The sequence below is a fragment of the Camelus dromedarius genome, chromosome 4 (assembly GCF_036321535.1).
Source record: "Camelus dromedarius isolate mCamDro1 chromosome 4, mCamDro1.pat, whole genome shotgun sequence".
Taxonomy (NCBI): Eukaryota; Metazoa; Chordata; class Mammalia; order Artiodactyla; family Camelidae; genus Camelus; species Camelus dromedarius.
Window position 1 is genome coordinate 5471242 of NC_087439.1, and position 13557 is coordinate 5484798.

The 13557-nt window shown below is 42.1% G+C and overlaps 1 protein-coding gene across 9 annotated transcripts in view; it reads left to right on the forward strand.

Annotated features, from left to right (window-relative positions):
- The window catches only part of SAP130 (Sin3A associated protein 130), a 72366-nt gene that overhangs the window by 28434 nt on the left and 30375 nt on the right, over window positions 1-13557 (forward strand). For 6 of the 9 annotated variants that reach the window (XM_031451190.2, XM_064484660.1, XM_064484666.1 and 3 more), the window contains 4 exons: window positions 2406-2527; window positions 6098-6400; window positions 7099-7276; window positions 11063-11167. In XM_031451190.2, the coding sequence (XP_031307050.1) occupies window positions 2406-2527; window positions 6098-6400; window positions 7099-7276; window positions 11063-11167 (708 nt within the window). The remainder of the gene's footprint in view (window positions 1-2405; window positions 2528-6097; window positions 6401-7098; window positions 7277-11062; window positions 11168-13557) is intronic. The other 3 variants (XM_064484659.1, XM_064484661.1, XM_064484662.1) reach the window with 3 other exon arrangements.

A 13557-nucleotide genomic window follows, 5' to 3' on the forward strand; every position in this document is an offset into this window, starting at 1 on the left:
CCAGTTGTTTGATTTGCATATTTCTGTTTGATTTACTCTGAGAGTAATGGTGGCGGCATCGTGACCCTTCATCCCTAAGTATTTCCATTTTCACCTCCAGAGAGCAAAGCTGTTCTTTATGTAACCACAGTACGGGTATCTGAAACAATCCTTTAACTTTCCATTCTGTTTCACACGTTGACATTTTTGAGGAGTACAGATCGGCTGGTTGTTTTTGTAGAATATTCTTCAGTTTGGGCCTGTCAGATTGGTCCTCGCAGTTAGATGCTGGCTGTGCATTTTGGGAGCAAGTACCACTCAGGTGTGGTGGTGGTCTCACTGGTGCCGCATCGGAGAGCTCACGCTGTTCCAGTGTCAACATTCCTTACTTAGCGAGGGTGACGTCTGCCGGATTTTTCTACTGTAAAGGTGTATTCTCCTTTGTAAGTAACTAATCTGTGCCGACCTACCTGAAGACTATTAATATCCTCTCCCCCGTAAGCTTTCACTCAGTGGTTTTATCATCTGTGGATGATTCTTGGCTGAATCAATTGATGCTTGTTGCTATCCGATGGTTGCAACATGGTGACTTTTTCTATCACTTCCACATTTATCCGTTGGCATTCCGAGGTAAAGAAGTTTACTCATCTCTGTCCCCATTCATTTACTGTGTTGTGTGTTTTATTTTTTAAAATCAGCATGAGCTCATGGATTTGGTTTCCTTTACTCCATGACTGTCATCTGTTTAGGTGCTCAGATCGTTTCCAGTTTAGTCTCTGGGAGCCCTTTCATACCCTTCCCGTGGGTCTGCTGTGCCCTGGTCGTTCTCGCCCTTCCTGCCTCCTCAGCACACCAGCACAGTGTACTGGTGGCTCCCCCTACACTTGATCTGTCTGAGCCCTGGAACCTGCCATCCCTCTAAGGAGCGCTGGCTCCTTCTCATCGTTTAGAAGCCACAGTCTAGGTGTTAGCTCTGTGTTGTTACTGGATTGTCCTTTCTCCTGGCCCTTCCAGCAGGCAGAGGTAGGAGGGACATAGCATTTTAAAAACCAGTACATTCTGGTGCTTCTGGTTCAGCCTCCTTACCTGCCCCCATTCCAGATTTGTATCTCCCTTCTTCCAGTGAGAACCTGGTGAAGTGCACTTGAAGTGATTTCAGAATTGGATCATTATACGTATTCTTGTTTGATTATTATTGTACATAGAAATGCTTAGTAAGTTTCAGTATACTGGCCATGTGTCCACCCAGTTTAGCTGCCTGTTAGCTCTGAAAGTTTGTAGATTCTCTTGGCTCTCCTATGTGGATGTCTGCAAATAAAGACAGTTTTTTTGAGGGATGAGGGAGTTTTCCCATTTCCATTTTGTATACCTGTGTTTTTCTAACAGTTGGCTAGAGCTTCTGATATGGTGCTGAATAGAGCAGAGATGGCGAGCATCCTGGTCTTCTTCCCGACCTGATGGAAGTTCTTCTGAAATTTCATTACAGGTTTTGGTAGATATGATTTCCAGTTTGAGGAACAAAGTTTGTTTCTATTTCTGCTTTCTTAGGCATGTATATCATGAATAAGTATTGAACGCTGTTACTTTTTTTGGTATATCTTTCGTAAAGTTTCCAACGATTGTTCTCTTTTAATTTTTTACTGTGATATAAAACATTAATAGAAATTCTGATATTGAAGCATTCCTATCCTCCTGTGATAAATCTTACTTGATCATGATGTATTTAATTTGATATTGTACTTAATTCAATTTATTTAGGAATTTTTGTGTCGATGTAGAAAGTGAGATTTGTTTATAATCTTATCTCACACTCCTTGTCCAGTTTTGGTATCAAGGCTATGTTAAGTTCAAAAAATAAGTTAGATCTCTTTTCTCATTTTTCTGGTCTCTGAATCAATTTGTGTAAGTTTGGGATTATCTGTTGTCTATATGTTTGATAAAATTAACCAGTAAAAGCAATCTGAGCTTAGAGTCTTTCATGTGGAATTGAACAGGGAAAACTTTTGATTACTGAGTTGTTTTTTTTTAATTTTTATTGGGGGGATATTAATTAGATTTATTTATTAAATTTTTTTTAAAATGGAGGCACTGGGGATTGAACCCAGGACCTTGTGCATGCTAAGCACACGCTCTACCGCTGAGCCATACCCCACCCCGATTACTGGTTTTTTTTGAGTCCATTTTGATAATTATTATTCTATATATTTTTTCACATTTATTGATATAATTACTTATAGTATCCATTTATTTTTTTAAATATTACTCTCTCCAAGTCTGTGTCCTTTGGTATAATATTTGGGGGACAATTTGGGAAATGTTGGGTGGTGGTTAAAAGTGTGAGGAGGAGGATGATGGGGGTAAGATCATCTGAAGGTGAATAGGAAAATAGACCGTTTGAGTTCATATTGTCTGTGTTTCATCTGTAGACCGTCTGTTCCTGTTCAGTTCCAGTACTTTCTGCCAACGTACCCACCTTCTGCATACCCACTGGCTGCTCATACCTATACCCCAATCACCAGCTCTGTGTCCACCATTCGCCAGTATCCAGGTATGAGCCCCACTGTGAAGATGACTTTTTAACATTTTAATTTTTGCAAGCAGTGAGGTGGAAATTGATCACTGAGTCTTTTGAGTATGGACTTAATTACTCTAACTTTCGTTTTCAGATGCAGATAAGGCTAAAATCTGAAGCTTTAAGATTATAAATCACCATCTCAGTGACCCATAAAAGGTTGTTACTTACTGGTGATATTCGCATGATTTTATCCCACCCCTAGGATAATTATGTTAACAGTTTTTATTATCCCTTAAAATGATAGCACAGTTGAAATGAGCAAAGCTGTACTCTTAGGGGCTTCTGTTGTTTTGTGGAATATTTGTTGCATTTTTGACGTTAGTCTAGGTATGCTCAACATTCACCATCCAGATGTGTGTTCTTTTTGCCAATCCAGAATGAACAATCCTTAAACCTCAGAGTCTGTATAGTGTTTTCCTGTGGAACCCTCAGCCCACTTTAGGTGGAAGAAAGCCAGATGGTTCAGGCTGTGGCTCTCGCCTCTCTGCTGTGCGGTCCAGGACCACAGCCTGGCCATACAGGCCCTTGAGCCTTTGAAGGGGGACCTGGCACAGAAGGAGAACTGAATTTTTTGTTTTACTTAATTAAAAGGAGAGAATCTTCAAATATGTGTGGAACAGCTTGTGATGCAAAACTACTGTTTTTCAAAATTGTAGATTTTATGGAATCGAGGTACAAATCAAATACTTCTGATAAAAATTTAGTATCTGAATTGAGATGCATTTTAAGAGTAAAATGTACCCTGAATTTTGAAGATATAATATGGAAAAGAGAATGTAAAATATCTTACTGATAATTTTCGTAGTGATTATGTTTTGAAATGATAATTTTTGGATATATTGGGTTAAGATATATCATTAAAATTAATTTGACCTGCTTTTTTACTTTATTAACATGGCTATTAGAAAATTGGAAATTCTGCGTATGACTTATATTTCCATTGGACAGTGCTAGTCTAAAACTTTCAAACGGTAAGGTATTAATATTTTTTTAATAGACTGTATTTTTTTAGAGTAGTTTCAGGTTTACAGCAGAATTGAGCAGAAAATACAGTTCCCACACAGCCCTCCCTTCCCACACATGTGTACTCCCCTACCCTCAACATCCCTCATCAGTGTGGCATATTTGGTACAATCGATAAACCAACATGGTCACATTTTTATCAACCTAATTCCATAGTTCACATTAGGAAAACACTAAGGTATTTAAATAGCTTTGAAAACAGGTTCCTCCGTCGCTGCATTGTTTTGGTTTTCTTTTGTTTTGTTTTGTTTTGTTGTATTTTGAGGGGCTTTTTTTGTGGGGATGGCTATTTATTTTTCAAAACTCCCCCAAGTTTTATTTTAATTTTTCCTCTAGTGTGGGAAAAGAGCTAAATTCTGACTCTTCTGTCCTGTTTTGCTGTACCTCAAAGTGATAACATCTTTTTAAAGGAGATTTGTAACAGCGTTCTTTATTAATGATCTTACAAAGATAAAATCATGTTTAATTGATTGTTGCCAGAAGTAGGATGCAAAAAGTGTCATAGAAGCATATTGACAATTAAGAAGTAAATATCATGCTCTAAGTTTGTGTGTGTGTGTTTGTCTGTTACACGGATTGCTTAAAGTTCTTTTTTTTTTTTTTTTTTTTTTTGTGAGGGTGATAATCAGGTTTATTTATTTATTTTTAATGGAGTTCTGGAATTGAACCCAGGACCTCATACATGCTAGGCACACCATTTTATATCCTCTCCATCGCGCCCCGCACAAGCCCCCCCAAAAATTCTTAAGTCTCCTTGTCAGTAACAGCACTTGACTTCAGGTTCCTTTGTCCACTACTTGGGCCAATTGATGCTTCTATAACAATGCAGTCAGTTTGCCTTTCTGGAGAACGTAATTCATGGCCAATATGTGTGTCTTGGAATGCTAACCAACTGGAAAGGATTTACAGCCTCTCTCTTGAGCTCCAACCAACCATGCAGACACTCCTGCTTTATGCAAACGTTTATTGTAAAAATCCATCATAAGACCCCTGTCTACAGTGTTGGGGGATCTGCCAGTCATCTCTTTCTCCACATTATTCTTTTTCCAAGTCTCTCCTTTCACCCCTGCAGTAGCCCTGCTGGACACTAATACAGAAAAATGAGTAAGACAGTCAGTAACACTTTATTCCTTCCAGTACCAGTACTGCCATTGTTGGGCAGAAGAGAAGTGATAAATTATTTCTCAGACATACAAATCTATACATGGAAAAACACAAATGAAGAATGATTTATTAACTGCTTACAGTGTCTTATTTTCAAGTGTTATGGATTCATTAGCTCATTTTAAAGCAGATGTCTTCAAGCCATGAAGAGAACAGGAAAATTTGTATACAGTAGGCTCTGATCTTGTCAAATATGAGATTACTCTAATACATAGTTTATGATAGATTAGAATCGTTGTTCATGGACTCTCGTTGCTTATAAAGACAGAATCTTCTTGGTTTCTCAGTTATAAGTTAAATAGAGAGGTGAATATATAATTGTGAATGTAGATACGTAATCTGCAGTTTGTAGGAGCCTTCGCATATTTTTTCTGAAATTTCACTTGTTTCAGAGATGTCTTCCATTTCATTCATTCATTTATTCCTTCATGCATTTATTAATGCATTCATTCCACAGGTATTTATTGGAACCCTACTGTATGTAAGGTCCTGTGCTAGACTCTATTTTTAAAGTTGACTTTTAAGCAGATGTTGCTTTCAACACCTTAGAGTCTAGTAGGGAGATTAGACATGAAGAGATATTATAAGGTGCTAAATCCCAAAAGAGAGGCTTTGATGACTGAGAAGAAGTCTTTTGTGTTTGTTTTCTTTCCACAAATACTGAGAAATCCCTTCTTTTTTGTTGCTTCCTGGAAAGGTTTTTGTTTTCAATTTTGTGGTGGTTGAGTTCATTTGTTTTTAACATACACAGTAGCTGATATGTTTGCCTGACAGGAAAAGGGAAACTTGATTATTCTCTGACGTCAGTGGATATTATAGAATTTAAAACCCACAATTACTATATTTCAGAAATGCCTGTGATAGCGGTTCTATCAGTTAAAGGGAAGATTCCTGACCTGGAGCCATGGATTTATCAGAAGTTTCATATTAACTATGTACACAGTTGTCTGGCTTACATTTGGCATTTAATAAATGATTGCTTTTTTCTGGCTTTAATGCTATTTCTAGTAATCTGCAGAAAGATCATATCGAATTGGTAGGAAGTAAGGAGGGAAAATCCATGATATGTAGAGTTTTATGGAGTACTTTTTTAAACTGAAGATTCAGGTCTTGAAAAGTGGAAAAATTCTGATTTTTTGCAGGGGATGGGGGTAATTAGGTTTTTTTATTTATTTGTTTTTCTTATTGACGTACTGGGGCTTGAACCCAGGACCTCCTGCAAGCTAGGCATGCATCCTCCCTCTGAGCCATACCCTCCCCCCTGAAATATTCTATTTTGATTTTAGTGTTTTTCTCCTTATGCAGACCATGTCTAATCAGAGCTGACATTCTTGTCCCTTTTTGCACCATTTTCAGTTTCGGCTCAGGCTCCAAACTCTGCCATCACAGCTCAGACTGGTGTTGGGGTGGCATCTACAGTCCACCTGAACCCCATGCAGTTGATGACAGTGGATGCATCTCATGCTCGACACATCCAGGGGATCCAGCCAGCCCCCATCGGCACGCAGGGGATCCAGCCGGCCCCCATTGGGACCCCGGGAATACAGCCAGCACCAATTGGCACACAGGGGATTCACTCGGCAACACCAATCAGCACACAGGGACTTCAGCCTGCGCCAATAGGGACCCAGCAGCCTCAACCCGAAGGAAAGACCTCAGGTAATTTTAATTTTTGGCTTGGAAATTGATATGAAAGAAAGAGGTGCACTGGATTTAAATCAAGGGTCTGCCACATGCTGGCTCTGTGGCCTCGGGTAATCTTGCTCAGCCCTGGTCTCTTTGTAACATGAGTTGCTTAGAACTCACCTGTCAGGGTCACTGCAGTTACTAGAAATTACAGTGATAAAGAGCCTACTATGCATTTGCACGTGGGAAGAAGCACTTGAAAAGAGCTCTGAGTTGAGAGAGTACATTTACCTTATAGGAGAGCATTCTCATTCCATTTTAAGATACTCTTTGGAGTTGTATGTAACACTGTGAAGTTAAGATAGACTGAAATGTTGGTAACATTACTAGGGACGGAGCAGCAGTGGTATTTTACCAAAAAGCCGTAGGAGAATGTTTCTTGAAGTCTACTGTGTACTCTGTGTAACTTGTCTCATTTATTAGTAATCACGAATGTAGGGCAAAGAGAACTGGTTATTGATCGTGCGTCAGTGGACTCTGTGACCTCCCTCTCCGCCGTCTGCTTTTAGATAGTGCACACTGTGCTCTTATTCCTTACCTTCTTGAAATCGGACAGTCACACACAGGGAATCTTAATTCTGGTGGGCTGGTGGTTTTTATGTGACCTCTTTGTCATGTCTCTTCCATTCCCTCTCTCCATCCTTCCTTCTTGCCCTCTCTGTGTCCTCCAGCAGTGGTGTTGGCAGATGGAGCCACGATCGTAGCCAACCCCATCAACAGTCCGTTCAGCGCTGCCCCAGCAGCGACGACGGTGGTGCAGACCCACAGCCAGAGCGCCAGCACCAGCGCTCCGGCCCAGGGCTCCTCCCCACGGCCAAGCATCCTCCGGAAGAAACCCGCCACGGACGGGTGAGTGGACCCAGTGCTGCCAAATGACACCTCTGGTTCTGGATAGAATTGGTGTAAACAGTAGGCACTCGTCCAGTGCTGAGAGCAGACTCTAATTTCTCGCCTCCTGTGTTGTTTTTAAATTTCCTCCAACATAACTTGACCGCAGGCTTGTTCAGCAGAGCCTCGCCACGCTCAGGCTGTGGGATGGTAAGAATCCGAGAGCCAGTTGGGTGTCAGTTGTGAGCATCTGTTGCGTAGTTCTTAGGAGTTCTCTCGGGTTCGGAGAGTTTAACCCTAGAACCCTGAAGTACTGAACTCTAGGCTTGTCCAGCTTGCACGTTCATGTGTATTGTATACTTTTCCCTCTTCATCCCTCTTTCCAGTTCACTTCTCCCTTTTGGCTGACACAGCCCTGGCAGTTGAACTTAATTAACTCTGTTGACAGCCAGTGAGAAGAGGGCTCTACGCTCCCTCGGGGGTCCATCTAGCCCAAGGGGAGGAGCTAAAGATACCAACACTTTTTTGTCTCCAGGGCTGTGAAATTTCACGATAGTTTATCGCGGTGCGTCTGCCAGCTGACCGGCACAGTCTGCTGTCCTCAAGCACTCCCCCGGGCAGCTGTGCCACCCCTGCTGCTCCCTGAGCTCCCCCAACCCATGTCCACCCTTAGCTAATGCGCGTGCTGCCCACGTTCTTGAGAAAATAGAAGCAACCAGGAGAGAACTTGGCAGGCTTTGGCTGTCACATCTCACATCTCACCCGCCAGCCTCACCCCCACTGGGCCTTCCCATCCCTCAGCCCCGTGAGCTCTCAGGGCCTTTCCCACCTGCTCCCGCCCTTCTCCCCCTTCCTACTTGGTCAGTTCTTTCTCTAGTGGATCAGCCACACAGAGTATCAACATGCCGATGTTTCTTCCATCATTTAAGAAAAATCTTTCTATGGAGCCACTTCGTCCCACTGTCTGCCCTCAAGTTGCCCCTATTTACAAAGAGTAGAAAGGAGTTGTCTCTCTTTGTGAGCTCCACGTCTTCTTCCAGTGTCTCTTTCTTCCAGCATTTTCACTGGCGTGTAGAAAACTGCACAGATAGTGTACAGAAGGCGTAATGAGTTAGCACAAAGCGAACACCACATGCAACCACTCCGTAGGTCAGGAAACACCATTACTAGCATTTTCTCCCAAAGGTTACTAACCAGTTTTCCTTTTTATCCTGTGGATTTGTTTTGCCTTTTTTTAAGCTCCCGTAAAATCACATATTATACTTTTTTGTGTGTGAGCCCGTCTTTCACTTGGTTTGTGCAGTACATCCATGTTACTGGATGTGATTGTAATTTTTTTATTGCTCTATAAAATGCCCTTGTATGTATAAAAATAGCATAGTTTATCCATGGAGATTTGGGTTGTTTCCAATGTCTGGCTGGAATGTTATCCTGAACATCTTTGTGCATCACCTGGGAGGCATCCATAAATGCTTTCGTGTTGTGTGCAGGGAGGGGACTTGCCGGGAGGTAGGCTGTGCTCGGGTTCAGCTCTGGCAGGTGATGCCCACAATTTGTGCAGGTGTCTGTATTTACACTCTCACCAGCAGTGGGGTCCGTGCCTTACACCACCAGCACTTGGTGTTTGGCACTCTTTAAGTTTGGTCATTCTGTGGGTTTATAATGGTGTATTTCATTAGAGGTTTGAGGGGGCCTTTCCTTGTTTTCGGGGCGGTGAGTGGTGTGGACTTGGTCTTGTTTTTAATTGAAGTACAGTCAATTACAATGTGTAGGTCTTGCTTTTTTGTTACTTTCTTACTGTTTATTAATTTAAATTTTAATTTTAAATTTGTTCATTTAATCTTGTTAGTTTCCTTCTGTTGTGAGAACTTTAAACATAATACAGACTTGACCATATGAATTTATACCCCTCATCCAACTTCGGACATTCACTTACCAACTCATGTTTGCCTATATACCTCCCCTCTCCTTCCTACCATGTTATTCTGAAGCAAATCCCAGGGAACTTGTCATTTCACTTATATATATTTCTGCATGTGTTTGTTAAGAGATATACACACACACACAAAAAAAGCAAAAACCCCTTAATGTTATCAATTATTTAGTCATTGTGCAAACTTCCAGTGATCTCAGATGTCACAAGTTTTGTTTTCTTTTACATTATTTATTTGAGTCAGTGTTCAGATAAGGTACATGCATTAAGATTAATTGATATGTCTATTAAGACTCTTCTAATAAAGAAGTTTCCTCCATCTCTTTTTTTTCTTTCAATTTATCTGTTGAAGAAACTTGGTCTTTTGTCCTCTAGACTTCTCTAGAGCTTTTTCTCTCCCCCACTCTCTCCCTGAGCTTAGTCATTTGAATCCCCATTGTACTGGTTTCCTAGACTGCTCTAACAAGTTACCACAAGTTTGGTGACTTAAAACAACAGGAATTTATTCTCACAGTTCTGGTGGCTGGAAGTCTACAACCAGCGTGTCGGCAGGGCTGGTCCCTTCTGAATGCCCTCCGGGAGAATCCCTCCCATGCCTCTCCCAGTTCCTGGGGGCCCTTGGCAATCCTTTGAGTTCCTTGGCCTGTGGATGGACCAGACCACACCGGCCTCTGCTTCCGTGTTCACGTGGCCTTCCCTCCGTGTCTGTGTGTAGCAAACCTCCTCTCCTCTCTGTTACAGGGGCACCAGTCTTTGGATTTGGGGTCTACCGTAAATCTAGAGTGATCTTACCTCAAGATCCTTAACTTAATTACATTGTAAAGACCCTATTTTTTTACATTCACAGGTACCAGGGATTAGGACTCGGACATGTCGTTTTAGGGAACACAATTCAACCCACTGCCCCCTGAAACTAGAAACTGCCTAGTTCCACGTGTTATTCTCTCCTCCACACTTTCTCTTAACCTGTTACTTGGATCTAAAGGTTTGGTTAGGTTCGCTTTTTCTTCCCCTCTTGCCAAGACTCCTTCATCAGCGGTGGTTTAGTCTTTTACTGGGAGAACTATGCTGTCTGGTAGTGGGTCACCCTTTTTGAGATGCTAGCAGTCTTGATGGTGCGCGTCTGGATCTGTTAGTGACTAGGCGTTGCAGGAAGGTAGATTCTGGTTCCAGCCATCTTCTCTCTTTTCACCACCCTGCCCAAACAAAATACATCAAGCTCGCGTATGACTTTCACGTTGCTAAACCCCAGGAGTGAGTGATCGGTCTGAGCCCCGCGTGGCCCCTCTGCTCCCTGGCACAGTTGATGACCAGCTGCTTGGTCAGCTCTTTTCACTCAGCTTTAGGAACTTGCTCAGGTCACTATAAATACACAGATCTGATAATGATTATAAATGCTAAATGGATTTATTTTTGTTTGTTTTTTGCGTTTGTGGAGGGGAGGCAATTAGGTTCATTTATTTATTTTTTTCAATGGCGGCGCTGGGAATTGGACCCGGGACCTCGTGCGTGCTAAGCACATGCTCTACCACTGAGTTGTACCTTCCCCTACTAAATGGATTTAAACTTTACTGTTAAGTAGAAAGGAGATGCTAGAAGAAGCAGGTAAAAGAGTCACAACAGTGGGGATGGAGAGTGGGGAGGGCTGGGGAAGGGATCTGCTATATGTCATCAAAAGCTGTTCAGTTCTCTTTGGCTTTTTACATAAGGTGCCTTTATTACTTTGATTAAAGTTTTTTTTTTAAATACCTAGCACTGTAGTGAGACACAGCGAAAGCGCTGCGTTGGGCCGGCTCTGCTTGGCAGATGTGTGGTTCTCCTCCTTCACTGCCCTCGGACTGTTGTATTCCGGGTTTGTCTCTCGTCTCTTTCAGGATGGCCGTGCGGAAAACCCTCATCCCTCCTCAGCCTCCGGAAGTGGCCAGTCCCCGAGTGGAGAGCTCTATGCGGAGCACGTCCGGGTCGCCGAGGCCTGCAGGGTGAGCGCACGCTTAGGGCGGGAAGGGGCTGCTGCACATGACAAGGTTCCCATAATTTGCCTGTGTGCGTCTTTTTATAACCACTTTCTAGCTGCATGATCTGGACACGTCTCTCAACCTCTCTGATCCTCATTCACCTCATTTATCAAATGGGCATACTCACGACATCTGCCGCAGAGGATTCTTGTGTATTTAAAGCACTTAGAGCTGGCCTCCACAGTAAAGACCCAGTTACTGTTGCTGTCAGAAATGGCATCGTGACAGTAGTTAATACATGCTTTTTTCTTTTATTTAGCCTTTATCTTCTTGATTCTAAAAGTAATATTTTGGAAAAGAAAATGAGACAGTATAAAAATATTTTAAAGTATGGGGGGGGTGGTATAGCTCAAGTGGTAGAGCACGTGCTTAGCACGCACTGTCCTGGGTTCAGGCCCCTGTACCTCCTCTAAAAATAAATAAATAATAAAAACCTAATTAAACCCCCCAAAAAAAAGTTAGTCAAAAAAATATATTTTAAAGTACAAAGTGAAAATCATTGTCCTGTTCTCCACCCATCTCTCCAGTCCCACTCCTCAGAATAATATTGGTTGGTTAAGTTCTGTTAAGTATCTTTCCACATCTTTTTTTTTTTAACATTCACAGGTAGATACGTTGATAGATTCTTGAAAACAGAATTTTGTTGATGGCTTGTTTTATATATTGCATTTTTTACTTATGTCAGGAATAGCTTACCATATTCATGAATTTATAGCTACTTCTTCATGAAACTTCATTCAGAAAAAAATTACGAACGCCACTTGGGTGCCGAGTATCATTTTAGAATCTGGGATATGAATGACTAAAGCAAATTGTTCTCCTTCAGCTTACTACCTGTGGAGCATAGAGAAATAATAAGTATATGAAGACAAAGACGGCAGCGTAAAGGGAGTATAAGTGATGGGGGGAGGGGGCAATGGTTTCCGGAAAGGCTGCTGTGAGCCGAGGTTTGAAGAGCATGAAGGATGGAGCCACGCGCTCCTGGATGTCAGACTGTGTCAGGCAAAGGAAGGAGCAGGGCCCAATGTCCTGCTGTCGGAGACCCGCAGCCATCACTACACACTAGTGCAGGAGCGTGAGGACAACCACGCACACTGGAAGTGTGCACGGTTACTTAGCATTGTTCTGTGACTTTTAAACGAGGAGGAGAGTTGTACAAAATGGTTCAGAGATGTAACTGAGGGCCAGACTATGTATGCAGGGCTTTGTGGGCCATTCAGGGTCCTGTGCACATTATTCTGAGCAAGACAGAGAGCCATCACTGGGCGGGGGCACAGGAGTGATGTGATTTGACTTATTTCTGAAAGGATTGTTCAGGCTGCTGTGCTGAAAATGAACTGCGAGAAGGCAAGAGTAAAAGCAGTAAGACCAAGTGTGAGGCAATGAAGCCTTAGACTGCCTTAGTGGCTTGGACCAGCATGGAGGTAGTAAGTCTGAAGAGAGTTCACGTTCCAGTTATGTACTGAAGGTACAGCTGTCAGAATTTCTGATTGGGTGGAGAGAAAGGTAGGGAGGGAGTCAAGGATAGCTACCAGTTTTTGCCTGAGCATCTGCAGGTAAGAAATTAGCCCTCCTAAAGTGAGGAGACCTGTGGAGTAGCAGAGGGGAAGGAAATCAAGAGTTTGGTTTTGAACAGTTTATTTTGAGATATCCAAGTGGTTAGACATCTCAGGCGGCGATGTCAGGAGCGTAGTTGGTTATATAATTCTGAAGTATCTACAGTTCTGGAATTGAAGATCGAGGTCCATGCTGAGGGGTAAGATTTGGGAACGAAAGCAGGTACAGGCACACCTTGTTTTATTGCGCTTCGCAGAAAGTGTATTTTTTCATATATTTAGGTTTGTGACAGCCCTGCATCAAGCAAGTCTATTGGTGTCTTTTTTTTTTCCAGCATTTGCTCACTTTGTGTCTGTGTCACATTTTGGTAATTCTCACAGTATTTCAGACTTTTTCATTATTATTATATCTGTTATGGTGATGAGTGATCTCTGATGTCACTGCCGTGATTCCCTGGGGTCACAGATTATAGTTGGCTTTTATTAGAGACGAAGTATTTTTTTAATTAAGGCATGTATGTTGTTTTTTTATGCATAATGTTATTGCACACTTAGTAGATTACAGCATAGTGTAAACACAAATTTCACATGCACTGAGAAACCAAAAAATGTGTGCACCTCATTTTACTGTGATACTCACTTTATTGCAGTGGTCTGGGGGCAGACCACTGCGTTATCTCCGAGGTATGTTGTGTAAGTGCTTTTAACACCGTGAGAGCAGGAAAGATCCACTGATCACGAGTGTAAGTAGAGAACAGAAGTGGTGTGAGGACCAGCGCATAGGACAGACCATCTTTA